General features: G+C 36.0%; 1 protein-coding gene across 1 annotated transcript in view; it reads left to right on the top strand.

Moving 5' to 3' along the window:
• The window catches only part of LOC139509698 (uncharacterized), a 46,296-nt gene extending 35,343 nt beyond the window's left edge, over window positions 1–10,953 (top strand). Inside the window, exons 5-6 of the mRNA XM_071296241.1 lie at window positions 3,007–3,187; window positions 10,526–10,953. Of these exons, the coding sequence (XP_071152342.1) occupies window positions 3,007–3,187; window positions 10,526–10,816 (472 nt within the window). The 3' untranslated portion in view covers window positions 10,817–10,953. The remainder of the gene's footprint in view (window positions 1–3,006; window positions 3,188–10,525) is intronic.
• The last annotated feature ends 4,371 nt before the right edge of the window (window positions 10,954–15,324 follow it).

Here is a 15,324-nt window from a genome sequence, read left to right as displayed (position 1 = left end):
CCCTTACGTTTTCCCAGTCAATTGTTTGTACGAAGAACATGTTAAATCAGTTTGCTTCCTTAGTCCCTTACGTTTTCCCAGTCAATTGTTTGTACGAAGAACATGTTATAATCAGTTTGCTTTCTTAGACCCTTACGTTTTCCCAGTCAATTGTTTGTACGAAGAACATGTTATAATCAGTTTGCTTTCTTAGTCCTTTACGTTATTCCCAGTCAATTTTTTATACGAAGAACAAGTTATAATCAGTTTGCTTTCTTAGTCCCTTACGTTATTCCCAGTCAATTTTTTATACGAAGAACAAGTTAAAATCAGTTTGCTTTCTTAGACCCTTACGTTTTCCCAGTCAATTGTTTGTACGAAGAACATGTTAAAATCGGTTTGCTTTCTTAGTCTTTTACGTTATTCCCAGTCAATTGTTTGTACGAAGAACAAGTTAAAATCAGTTTGCTTTCTTAGTCTCTTACGTTATTCTCAGTCAATTGTGTATACGAAGAACATGTTATAATCAGTTTGCTTTCTTAGTCCCTTACATTTTCCCAGTCAATTGTTTGTACGAAGAACAAGTTAAAATCAGTTTGCTTTCTTAGTCTCCTACGTTATTCTCAGTCAATTGTGTATACGAAGAACATGTTATAATCAGTTTGCTTTGTTAGTCCCTTACGTTATTCCCAGTCAATTGTTTGTACGAAGAACAAGTTAAAATCAGTTTGCTTTCTTAGTCTCTTACGTTATTCCCAGTCAATTGTTTGTACGAAGAACAAGTTAAAATCAGTTTGCTTTCTTAGTCTCTTACGTTATTCTCAGTCAATTGTTTGTACGAAGAGCATGTTATAATCAGTTTGCTTTCTTAGTCCCTTACGTTATTCCCAGTCAATTGTTTGTACGAAGAACATGTTATAATCAGTTTGCTTTCTTAGTCCCCTACATTTTCCCAGTCAATTGTTTGTACGAAGAACAAGTTAAAATCAGTTTGCTTTCTTAGTCTCTTACGTTATTCTCAGTCAATTGTGTATACGAAGAACATGTTATAATCAGTTTGCTTTCTTAGTCCCTTACGTTATTCCAGTCAATTGTTTGTACGAAGAACATGTTATAATCAGTTTGCTTTCTTAGTCCCTTACGTTATTCCCAGTAAATTGTTTGTACGAAGAACAAGTTAAAATCAGTTTGCTTTCTTAGTCTCTTACGTTATTCTCAGTCAATTGTGTATACGAAGAACATGTTATAATCAGTTTGCTTTCTTTGTCCCTTACGTTATTCCAGTCAATTGTTTGTACGAAGAACATGTTAAATCAGTTTGCTTTCTTAGTCCCTTACGTTATTCCCAGTCAATTTTTTATACGAAGAACAAGTTAAAATCAGTTTGCTTTCTTAGTCCCTAACGGTATTCCCAGTCAATTGTTTGTACGAAGAACATGTTAAAATCAGTTTGCTTTCTTAGTCCCTTACGTTATTCTCAGTCAATTGTTTGTACGAAGAACATGTTATAATCAGTTTGCTTTCTTAGTCCCTTACATTATTCTCAGTCAATTTTTTGTACGAAGAACTAGTTAAAATCAGTTTGCTTTCTTTGTCCCTTACGTTATTCCCAGTCATTTGTGTATACGAAGAACAAGTTAAAATCAGTTTGCTTCCTTAGTCCCTTACGTTTTTCCCAGTCAATTGTTTGTACGAAGAACAAGTTATAATCAGTTTGCTTTCTTAGTCCCTTACATTATTCTCAGTCAATTTTTTGTACGAAGAACTAGTTAAAATCAGTTTGCTTTCTTAGTCCCTTACGTTATTCCAGTCAATTGTTTATACGAAGAACAAGTTAAAATCAGTTTGCTTCCTTAGTCCCTTACGTTTTTCCCAGTCAATTGTTTGTACGAAGAACAAGTTTAATCAGTTTGCTTTCTTAGTCCCTTACGTTTTTCCCAGTCAATTGTTTGTACGAAGAACAAGTTAAATCAGTTTGCTTTCTTAGTCTCTTACATTATTTCGAGTCAATTGTTTATACGAAGAACATGTTAAAATCAGTTTGCTTCCTTAGTCCCTTACGTTTTTCCCAGTCAATTGTTTGTACGAAGAACAAGTTAAATCAGTTTGCTTTCTTAGTCTCTTACGTTATTCTCAGTCAATTGTTTATACGAAGAACATGTTATAATCAGTTTGCTTTCTTAGACCCTTACGTTTTCCCAGTCAATTGTTTGTACGAAGAACATGTTAAATCAGTTTGTTTTCTTAGTCCCGTACGTTATTCCCAGTCAATTGTTTGTACGAAGAACAAGTTATAATCAGTTTGCTTTCTTAGTCCCTTACGTTATTCCCAGTCAATTGTTTATACGAAGAACAAGTTAAAATCAGTTTGCTTTCTTAGTCCCTTACGTTATTCCCAGTCAATTGTTTGTACGAACTACAAGTTAAAATCAGTTTGCTTTCTTTGTCCCTAACGGTATTCCCAGTCATTTGTTTATACGAAGAACAAGTTATAATCAGTTTGCTTTCTTAGTCCCTTACGTTATTCCGAGTCAATTGTTTATACGAAGAACATGTTATAATCAGTTTGCTTTCTGAGTCCCTTACGTTATTCCCAGTCAATTGTTTATACGAAGAACAAGTTAAAATCAGTTTGCTTTCTTAGTCTCTTACGTTATTCTCAGTCAATTGTGTATACGAAGAACATGTTATAATCAGTTTGCTTTCTTAGTCTCTTACGTTATTCCCAGTCAATTGTTTGTACGAAGAACAAGTTATAATCAGTTTGCTTTCTTAGTCCCTTACATTTTCCCAGTCAATTGTTTGTACGAAGAACAAGTTATAATCAGTTTGCTTTCTTAGTCCCTTACATTTTCCCAGTCAATTGTTTGTACGAAGAACAAGTTATAATCAGTTTGCTTTCTTAGTCCCTTACGTTATTCCCTACTTATGACGGTAGAGTATTTCAAATCTAATGGCGTTCTCCTTAGGAATGTGAAAATTCAAAAGAGAAAATAGATACGCATACCGTTGATTTTTCTATTGCAGCATGGGAAATACAGAAAAACATATTCGAAAATCAGGAGTTCATTTTTATCCAATTGGTATAGGAGGGAAATCTAATGATGCTGTTATTCCAAGAATGGATCAATATACGAAAAAACATCCAAAGAAGATGTGGAAAGTACGAACACTGCGTCAGATAATGGAATCGTTAGGTCATGAGGATGTAAGTACGAACACTGCGTCAGATAATGGAATCGTTAGGTCATGAGGATGTAAGTACGAACACTGCGTCAGATAATGGAATCGTTAGGTCATGAGGATGTAAGTACGAACACTGCGTCAGATAATGGAATCGTGAGGTCATGAGGATGTAAGTACGAACACTGCGTCAGGTAATGGAATCGTTAGGTCACGAGGATGTAAGTACGAACACTGCGTCAGATAATGGAATCGTGAGGTCATGAGGATGTAAGTACGAACACTGCGTCTTCTAATGGAATCGTTAGGTCATGAGGATGTAAGTACGAACACTGCGTCAGATAATGGAATCGTTAGGTCACGAGGATGTAAGTACGAACACTGCGTCAGATAGTTGCATCGTTAGGTCACGAGGATGTAAGTACGAACACTGCGTCAGATAATGGAATCGGTAGGTCATGAGGATGTAAATACGAACACTGCGTCAGATAATTGCATCGTTAGGTCATGAGGATGTAAGTACGAACACTGCGTCAGATAATGGAATCGTTAGGTCATGAGGATGTAAGTACGAACACTGCGTCAGATAATGGAATCGTTAGGTCATGAGGATGTAAGTACGAACACTGCGTCAGATAATGGAATCGTTAAGTCATGAGGATGTAAGTACGAACACTGCGTCAGGTAATGGAATCGTTAGGTCACGAGGATGTAAGTACGAACACTGCGTCAGATAATGGAATCGTGAGGTCATGAGGATGTAAGTACGAACACTGCGTCTTCTAATGGAATCGTTAGGTCATGAGGATGTAAGTACGAACACTGCGTCAGATAATTGCATCGTTAGGTCACGAGGATGTAAGTACGAACACTGCGTCAGATAATTGCATCGTTAGGTCACGAGGATGTAAGTACGAACACTGCGTCAGATAATGGAATCGGTAGGTCATGAGGATGTAAATACGAACACTGCGTCAGATAATTGCATCGTTAGGTCATGAGGATGTAAGTACGAACACTGCGTCAGATAATGGAATCGTTAGGTCATGAGGATGTAAGTACGAACACTGCGTCATATAATGGAATCGTTAGGTCATGAGGATGTAAGTACGAACACTGCGTCAGATAATGGAATCGTTAGGTCATGAGGATGTAAGTACGAACACTGCGTCAGATAATGGAATCGTTAGGTCATGAGGATGTAAGTACGAACACTGTGTCAGATAATGGAATCGTTAAGTCATGAGGATGCAAGTACGAACACTGCGTCAGATAATGGAATCGTTAGGTCACGAGGATGTAAGTACGAACACTGCGTCAGATAATGGAATCGTTAGGTCATGAGGATGTAAGTACCAACACTGCGTCAGATAATGGAATCGTTAGGTCATGAGGATGTAAGTACCAACACTGCGTCAGATAATGGAATCGTTAGGTCATGAGGATGTAAGTACGAACACTGCGTCAGATAATGGAATCGTGAGGTCATGAGGATGTAAGTACGAACACTGCGTCAGGTAATGGAATCGTTAGGTCACGAGGATGTAAGTACGAACACTGCGTCAGATAATGGAATCGTGAGGTCATGAGGATGTAAGTACGAACACTGCGTCAGATAATGGAATCGTTAGGTCAGGAGGATGTAAGTACGAACACTGCGTCAGATAATGGAATCGTTAGGTCACGAGGATGTAAGTACGAACACTGCGTCAGATAATTGCATCGTTAGGTCACGAGGATGTAAGTACGAACACTGCGTCAGATAATGGAATCGGTAGGTCATGAGGATGTAAATACGAACACTGCGTCAGATAATTGCATCGTTAGGTCATGAGGATGTAAGTACGAACACTGCGTCAGATAATGGAATCGTTAGGTCATGAGGATGTAAGTACGAACACTGCGTCAGATAATGGAATCGTTAGGTCACGAGGATGTAAGTACGAACACTGCGTCAGATAATGGAATCGTTAGGTCATGAGGATGTAAGTACGAACACTGCGTCAGATAATGGAATCGTTAGGTCATGAGGATGTAAGTACGAACACTGTGTCAGATAATGGAATCGTTAAGTCATGAGGATGCAAGTACGAACACTGCGTCAGATAATGGAATCGTTAGGTCATGAGGATGTAAGTACGAACACTGCGTCAGATAATGGAATCGTTAGGTCATGAGGATGTAAGTACCAACACTGCGTCAGATAATGGAATCGTTAGGCCATGAGGATGTAAGTTGTAAAATATTTCAAGGTTAAAACTAAGAAAAGTTTATAATAATTTAAGTTTTCTATCAGTTGGCCTGAATGTTCTTTAGCTACTTGTTTTATTTTTTTAAATCTTCTTGCATACAACTGGACAATCTAACCATTATAATTAAATTCATTCTTATCAGTGGTGGATCTAAGGGTGTTTCGGGGATTTGAACCTCCTTCTTTTTACAACTAATTCTATTGTATGGGGACATATGGTTGGAACCCCCTTTTTTATATGACTTGTAGGTGTTGGACTCACCTTCCGTATAGTGATTTGATTAATTTGAATTTTTTTGGATTTTGAAAACATCCTCCCCACAAAGACAATTGTTGTTTTAACTATGACATCTCGGTCTAAAATTTAAATAAAAAAACACGTAATGCTTAGCTTTTATGAATACTAACATCCTCTGTAAATATTTAGTAGGTTATTATACTAATTACCTATAAGCATGGTTGTGTTTATAGACTTTTGGCCTATTTTAGGCCTGAATATAAAAGTCAAAAGACTCACTGGTACACGTATCTCCTTTATGATATGTCCTCCTGACAGACATTGAGTCGATATTACAAATTACAAATGATTGCATAAAAAATACTCACAGTCTTGCATTAACTAAGAATAAAAGAATCTTAGATATTAAAAATTACCAAAATGTAGCTTTTTATGGTTTTTCGTATTATATTCATAGTATGCAGATTTTTAAATTTCTAATTAATAAGTATCATGAAAATAAGTGTTGACAAATTGGATGCCATTGGAGCGCCCGTTTCTCAATCTTTCGTTATCTGTGAAAGAGGGACGAAAGATACCAAAGGGACAGTCAAACTCATATATCGAAAATAAACTGACAACGCCATGGCTAAAAAAGAAAAAGACAAACAGACAAATAATAGTACACAAGACACAACATAGAAAACTAAAGACTAAGCAACACGAACCCCACCAAAAACTGGGGGTGATATCAGGTGCTGCGGAGGGGTAAGCAGATCCTGCTCCACATGTGGCACACGTCGTGTTGCTTATGTTATTACAAATCCGGTAAATAGTCTAATTCGGTAGGTCACATTCGTGAAAAGGGAAGGGGATTATAGTAACGACATTAGGAACATATCCGATATCATCTGTGAAACGGTTATTCCATAACGGTCAACCAATTCGTGATCGCGTCCGTAAAATTTACGAAGGGATGATTTCAACTACACCATTTGGAACTCTTGGTTGAATAGCTTCCTTGTGAGCAGCAACCCTCTATCAAGGAAATCATGATAAGAAATACAAGCCCGGGAATATCGTATCAATTGGGAGATATATACTCCGTATGCAGGCGCTGCTGGAATGTTGCTACATAGAAATGGAAAGTTCAAAATTGGGGAGCTAAAATCATCTCTTTTGTCGTAAAGTTTTGTTTTCAATCGACCCTCATTGTCAATTTCTAGATGTAATTCAAGATATGAGGCAGACTTAATCGTATCTGTAGTATCCTTATCTCTAGTTCGATGGGATAGATTTGTTCAACATAGTCACCAAATTTTGAATTATTTAGTGAGAGAACATCATCTTTATAGCGGAAAGTAAAGTTAAAGGATATTGCAAACTTCTTTTCTTTTTTCCTGAGAAGTTCCCGTATGAAGTCAGCCTCATAATAATAAAGAAACAAGTCGGCAAGAAGAGGGGCACAATTGGTTCCCATTGGAAGTCCGACAGTCTGTTAAAAACATGTCCTCCAAAAGAAGTGTTTTTGTTTTGTTATTTGTTTTGTCCGTTCATTGTATTATCGTCTTTTTTGTATCGTCTGTGCCAAACGTCATAGGCTGTGAAACAAAGAGCAAAGATGTACTTATCCGATAAGGCATACAAAAAAATAAAATTTCACAAGTCAGAAGACCTGGAAAAATCATAGCTTTTACACGTGACTGTTGTTCTGTAGTTTCCGTCTGTCCAATGTCTTTATCCACATTAACATGGTTCAGCAAATGCTTAAAAAACTGTAAAGTTTTCTTGTGACGCGATTTCTCGCTTTATACAGTAAGTAATAGGATCACCAGAAACACTCACCGTATAATATAAATTTTATTATACCCCTGCTTTAAAAAAGTTGGGGTATACTGTTTCCCTTCTGTCCGTCCATCCATCCGTCCGTCCGTCAGTTCATCCATCCGTCAGTCCGTACGTCTGTTCGTCCATCCATCCCATGAACATTTTCGTCACATCTTTCGCAGGAACTACACAAGAAGGATTTCTGAAATTTGGTTTCAGGGTTTATATAAGTCAGCTATATCGTGTGATGCGTTTTGAGATTCATCACTCAACAACTTCCTGTTTACCAAACACTTGTATCATTTTACATATGATAGCCAAGTTGAAAATTTTCATTATATCATAAGGCTTTCTGAAATTTAGTTTTAGGGTTTATATAAGTCAGCTATAACGTGTGAAGCGTTTTCAGATTCATCACTCAACAACTTCGTGTTAACCGAACACTTGTATCATTTTACACATGATAGCCAAGTTGACAATTTTCGTCACACATTTTTCTCAGAAACTACAATACAAGGATTTCTGAAACTTGATTTCAGGGTTTATATAAGTCAGCTTTACTGTGTGATGCATTTTTTTTCAGATTCATAACTCAACAACTTCCTGTTGACCGAACACTTGTATCATTTTACACATGATATCCAAGTTGAAAATTTTCGTCGAATCTTCCTCAGGAATTACAATACAAGGATTTCTAAAATGTGGTTTCAGGATTAATATAAGTCGGCTATTCCGTGTGGTGCGTTTTCAGATTCATCACTCAACAACTTACTGTTTACCTAAATATTTGGGCGGGGGTAATATCAGTGAGCAGTATCTCACACTTGCACTTGTTACTACTTAATTAGGGTATTTTCATTAGTAGTTATCCCATAAGGACGCGGTGTGTCAGTGTAAGATCATCCCGATGGCCGGAGGCCAGAGGGTGATCTTAGTACACTGAAACACCAAGTCCGAATGGGATAACTATTTTACATCCCAGCTGTTTTAGATTAGACGAAAAACCATTTACAATTCATAAAATCTAGTTTAGAACGCCACACAACCATTATAATATACTTTAAACGATATCTGTAACAAACATAAACGTTTAGCTACCGCTTTACAAGCAGAACCAAATACAATGAAAGTCCCAACTATGTACTGGCTTCCGAAGCTACACAACACCTTACAAATATAGATTTATTTCGTCTTCAAGCCATTGTTCCACTACTAAATTGTCTATTCTTCTTACCAGCACACTTGGTACAATTAACTCAACTCAATATATCTCAACTTGTACGATTCGCTCGTGTATGTAACAATGTTTTAGATTTAAACGAGAGAAATTTATGTATTACTGAAAAATTATTACACCAGGGTTTTCGATATCACAAACTAGTCAAAACATTTACTAAATTTTATCATCGGTATAAGGACATCATTCGTAAATATAGCTCAACATGCAGACTTCTTATACATTCAGGTATTTCACATCCAATTTTTTATGGAAATATTCTTTATAAAGTACAAAGGTGTCAGTATTCACCTCAAAAACTAACAAAACCTTTGAATAGACTTATTAAGAAGGGATATAGTTACGATTCTGTTGTCAGGTCATTAAAGATTGCATATTTTGGCGTTAATATTGATTCACTTATAGGGTCTTTGCATCGGAACTAAACACATTTATTCAAAAACCAGTTGTTGGCATGACACGGGTTATGTTCTTCTCATATATGTTATGATGGTATGATACTAAACCCCTAACGGGAAGGATTGTGCCTGATGTTCATATGATGAAATCATAATCTTTCAGTCAGTTTAATTGAAGTCTGGAGCTGGCAAGTCAGTTAACTGCTAGTAGTCTGTTGTTATTTATGTAATATTGTCATTTTGTTTATTTTCTTTTGTTACATCTTCTGACATCAGACTCAGACTTCTCTTGAACTGAATTTTAATGTGCGTATTGTTATGCGTTTACTTTTCTACATTGGCTAGAGGTATAGGGGGAGGGTTGAGATCTCACAAACATGTTTAACCCCGCCGCATTTTTGCGCCTGTCCCAAGTCAGGAGCCTCTGGCCTTTGTTAGTCTTGTATTATTTTAATTTTAGTTTCTTGTGTACAATTTGGAAATTAGTATGGCGTTCATTATCACCGAACTAGTATATATTTGTTTAGGGGCCAGTTGAAGGACGCCTCCGGGTGCGGGAATTTCTCGCTACATTGAAGACCTGTTGGTGACCTTCTGCTGTTGTTTTTTTCTATGGTCGGGTTGTTGTCTCTTTGGCACATTCCCCATTTCCATTCTCAATTTTATTTATATATTACTTTATGATGTATACCCTTTATGACCCCCTAGCACGATGAGTAGATATCAAACAATGTCAACTCGCCCCACTCGCCAATCGGCCCACACTATATCGCCACTTTATGAAAAAAATCGCCCCACTCTTGTAACCGACTCGCACAACTTTAAAAAAGTGTAAAATGAAATTGAACAATCAGTCTGACAACTCATTTATTTAACGAAAAGGGTTTAAACCCCACTGAGTAAAGGTCTGCCAACTTGCCCCAGTTATAAAAAAAATCTTGCTTCCTCTAAGTATGCTAAATTTCTGATAGTTCGTATCCAGTCGTCCTGGTGGAGTGGTATGTGTCGTGGCTTGATATGCTAAAGGTCTTGAGTTCGGATCCCAGCATATACACTGGATTTTTTTCTACGAGAATTTTGATAGATAGTCTTCTCCGTATAATTTTAAAATTATAAGTTTTATACTGGATTTGACATTCCCGCTAAAATGTACAGAACAAAGGAAAGCATGCATAACAAAGAAACTTAAACTGGGGTGATCTGGTTGGGGTGATCCGGCTCAGATCACCCCTGTTAGTACAAAGGAGATGTAATTGTTGTGTAGTAAGGGAGATACATAGAATAGCCAAATGAATCTTAAGTCAACGTTGTTTGAAGGAGTAAAAGTTCAGTTTCTTACTAATTGACATTTTTTTCTAAATGAAGAACTAAAGCGAGCGCCATACGTCTTTAATCTTGTTTCAACTAAAACATAATGTTTCAATCTCTTTCAGAGACATTTGGATATCTTGAAAATAGACATTGAGTCGTATGAATGGGAAGTCCTTCGAAATATTCTGAGTGATAATCTTGCATCAAGAATTCGACAATTAAATATAGAGTACTATGTTTTTAATGCTGCCACAAGAAACTATGTGGACCTTCTACAGATTTACCGTTCTCTAAAAGAGGCTGGATTTTTGCGGTACGCATGTAATCTTTATCGGTTTGACAACACAACAAAATTACTACAAACAGAATGTGGATTAATAAACATAAAATTTGATTTCAATAAATACCCCTAAATTTCCACAAATACCCCTAGATTCCCACAAATACTCATTGAGACATGTCAAATAAATATTTAATCAATAAACATTTACCAAACCAAATGTCAATTTATTGGGGTTTTTTTTGTTTGTTTAATAAATATGAAAATAAATTTGTTATTTTCATAATGGAAAATTCGTGTATTTCAACTTGAATTTGTTTCTATTGTGCACAAGGTTTTCGTCACGTTGGCGAAACATATTGCAGGATGTAAGACATTTGGATGTTTTTCCGGATGCAGTATTAGCTCTTTGTATATCAGAAAGTATACTTGATTTAACAAAGGTACCGCCTGACATATGTAAAATGTGCTTGATATCATTGTCATGGTTATACTTTTTTGTCAAGTGATTTGTCGAAAAAGTGAGACATAGCGATCCTACATTCCGTTGGCGTCGTCGGCGGCGGCGTCCACAAATATTCACTCTGTAGTTAAAGTTTTTGAAATTTTAATAACTTTCTTAAACTATCCTGGATTTGTACCAAACTTGGACAGAAGCTTGTTTATGGTCAAAAGTAAGTATATAGAAGGAAATTTGTTAAAAAAAATCCTGTTTTTCGGCATTTTACTTATAAATGGACTTAGTTTTTCTGCCAGGAAACATTACATTCAATCTGTGGTTAAAGTTTTTTTTAAATTGTAATAACTTTCTTAAACTATCCTAGATTTCTACCAAACTTGAACAGAAGCTTGTTTATGATCATAAGATAGTATGGATTTTTTTTCGTATTTTACTTAAAAATGGACTTAGTTTTTCTTCCAGTTAACATTACATACAGTCTGCTGTTAAAGTTTTTAAAACATTTATAAGATTCATAAACTATCCTGGATTTTTACCAAACTTGGACAGAAGCTTCTTATAATTAAAAGATAACAAGGCCGTAGCTAGGCAGCTTATATTAGTGAGGCAAAATAATTGAGCCGAGCGAAGCGAGGCGAATTTTTTTTTGAAGGGTATGAAATGAATGGCGCAAAATCCTGCATTCTAGATATTTTTAGAGAGTTTGATAATGTTTTGAATTTGGACACTTTTTATATATTTTTTTTTATATTTTAAGACTTTTACTAACACCAAATTTTTAACAACTTTATTTAGATTTATATGTAAGATATATAATCATCCAAATATCACTGATTTAAGTCTGCTGCCAGAACATAGAACAAACATCGATTTAGTAGAGTTTGTCAAATTTTTCTATGACCGGTTCAGTCAACTCGTTTCAGAATCATAATTTGGTCTGCTGATATCCTTATCGCGATGAACATGGCAATCCCGCACAATCTCTCGCCACTCATGCATTCTCTTTTCCAAGTTTTCAGTCGTTTCAGGGCAGTCTGTGTTTCGAAAGGAAGCACATTATCATCAACACAATAATCAATGTCTCCTTCCAATTCCTTCTCCATCAGCAATTTGTTAGCAGCATCGGTAGTAACAGTTTTGCCCCAGTTTGCAAAAGGGAATTAAGCTTTCCTGTAAGCACCATCATACAGTTGCAGTTACAAAATATTAAACTCGCTTTTATGCTGACAAAGAGTAGACAAACTAGGGATAGAATGAGATAAGAAAAATGTATATGATTCTATCTATAGAGTATATATGATATGGGTACAGGGTACAGGGGAATTTGGAATGGAGTTTTTGACGTTTACATGTAGGTCCATAATTTCAAATTATTTCTGGAAATAGTTGGTGGTAGTTTAGTTTCAAAATCTATAAATTAAGGGGTTAGGGGCATGGGGTCCGAAAATTTTAAAAGTTCGTGAAATGAATTCGCAGACAGGACTGCCCCCTTGCGATGACTTGATTTGTCAAAAGTTGGTTAAACGGAGAAATGAATACGCAGACAGAACTGCCCCCTTCCGAATACCAGTACTTGATTTGTCAGTCTACTTATCGTTTTTGGATTGTTCTAATGAAGTTATATACAATACTCAGACTCTGTTCACAAAAAAACTAGTTTACTAGAATAATTCCTTCTTTACTTTCAGTGTCGCTTTTCCTTTTCTGCAAGACTCCGGCCTGTTTTTAACTAGAGATCTATGAGGATTATCATTACTAGGTTAATGTTATCGAGAAACATCACCCGTTGAGATGCTGAGTTATATCCAGGAAGAATAGTTTAAAAGGAATGATGACAAGTTATATAGAAATTAAGGTTGAAATAGAACAACAAATGACTATTATATCAGTGATATATATGTATAAAAAAAGTAATCAGTGTCGAAATTTTAGTAAGGCAATTGCCTCACTTGCCTCAAGGGTAGCTACGGCCTTGAGATAATATAGAGAGGAATATTTTATTAAATGTTTTCCTCATTTATGTTGAGCCTGCGATTAACAGCAAAAGTAAGCGAGACACTGGGTTCCGCGGAACACTTACGAATTTTTTTTCAGTTTTAGATATTATGCGGCATATCTAGTATAAAAGAGGGGCGAAAGATACCAGAGGGACATTCAAACTCATAGATCAAAAATAAACTGACAATGCCATGGCTAAAAAAGAAAAAGACAAACAGAAAAACAATAGTACAAAAGACAAAGCATAGAAAACCAAAGACTAAGCAACACGAACCCTGACAAAAACTGGTAGTGATCTCAGGTGCTCCGGAAGGGTAAGCAGATCCTGATCCACATGTGGCACCCGTCGTGTTGCTCACGACATTACAAACCCGGCAAATCAGTGTATGTAATGTGCGAATCCTGAAATGTCATTTTTGCTGTAGCCGTGATGAATTTCTAATGTAGAATGATAAATAAACAGACGACAAATTCATGATTTTTTAATAAAATCAAAAATAATATATAATGTGTACTGTTTTTATAAATTCATGATATAGGTATGAGATGAAGACGTGATTTCATCGCGCCTACAGTCATCCAGGTGCAAAGTTGATACACAAAAAGATAAATATTAGGAATAGTTCACAAAAAATGGCCGCAAATACCCAACAAACCGACGATGAATTATCGGGAAACCTGTTATATGACAAAGATTCTAGAGTTATCCTTATGGAAATCCTGAAGTCGCTACGAGTTCTAACGGATAGGATCGAGAAAATAGAGAAAGAAGTACAGAAAATCGATGGTATAAAGGAAAGACTTGTCAAATTTGTCTACAAGAGTACAGACAAATGAGGAAACAATTGTCGAAATCCAAGACCGAAATAGCAAAGTTGAAGAAAGTGTTGAAAAAATTGGTCAGATCGTTCATACTATAGTTGACAAATATTCAGCAAATGCTGAAGAGATATCTCAAATAAAAGACAGGATGGAGACGATAGGGGAGGATAATGGAACATCCTCAAACATAGCCATTAAGGAATTAAAAGCCGATATGTTAGACCTAAAATGCAGAAGCATGAGCGATAACCTAGTATTCTCCGGGTTAGCGTTTCAGCGGGAAGAATCGTGCCAATTGAAAATTCAGAACTTTTTATTAAACGAACTGGACATACCGTATAAAGTAAATCTCGGTAGCGTTCATCGATTTTGGAAAACCCGGACTGAACGGAGCCCGTAGCCAAATTTATCCACAGAGATGAGCTTGAAGATGTACTTAAAAATACATTCAAGCTGAAAGGGAAACAATTTGGGATAAGCGAACAATTCCCGATTGAAATTGAAAGAAAACGGAAAGAACTCTACCCTGTAATGAAGAAGGCTAAGAAGGAGGGTAAAAAAGTTAAACTGGTAAGAGATAAATTATATATCAATGGGAAACCGCATGTATCACTCGATACAAAACCAAACGGCACTGAATATAGGGATGTTCTACTACGTCAAGCCCAACAAAATTCGTATAGAAACAAAACTGTAAATGAACGCCCTTTTAAAAGGTCCCGACAGGAATCCGGAAACAATGACGCCATTAATGAGGAAACCATAACCACGCCGATGTAGGACGGGTCGAGAGAGTCCTCAAAAAATCAGAATGATCAGTTAAATTATTTAAATCTTACTTGTATTCATTGTTGTGGAATTAAATCAAAACTCAAATATCCTGAATTTACGAAACTGCTGTATAAAACGGATATTGCTGGCATTGTAGAAACAAAACTAGACGATATTGATGATATACAATTACAGGGATATGAATTGATTTATAAAAACAGAAATAAAATTGGCAAAAGAAGGTCGGGGGGTTTAGCTGTAGCGTACAAAAACATCTCAAAGATAATATTGAATATATCAAAACTGAAAGTAAATTTGTTTTGTGGTGTAAAATATCGAAAGTAATAAATAGATTAGATGACATTCTTTTTGGAATTATTTACATACCTCCTGAATATACTTCATATTCATCCATTGATGCAATAAACGAAATTGAGATGGAATTATTTGAACTATCACATAAGTTTTCAAAATGTTTACTCGTTGGTGATTTTAACGCAAGAACCGGGTCCGAGGATGATTTTTTGTTCCCGATAGTGAATCTCATGTCGTAGATATCGAAAATATACAAATAAATGCTGTTTGCAATT

Source organism: Mytilus edulis, unplaced genomic scaffold (assembly GCF_963676685.1).
Source record: "Mytilus edulis unplaced genomic scaffold, xbMytEdul2.2 SCAFFOLD_119, whole genome shotgun sequence".
Taxonomy (NCBI): Eukaryota; Metazoa; Mollusca; class Bivalvia; order Mytilida; family Mytilidae; genus Mytilus; species Mytilus edulis.
The sequence above is the reverse complement of the archived record's forward strand: the minus strand, read 5'-3'. Positions and strand labels throughout refer to the sequence as shown.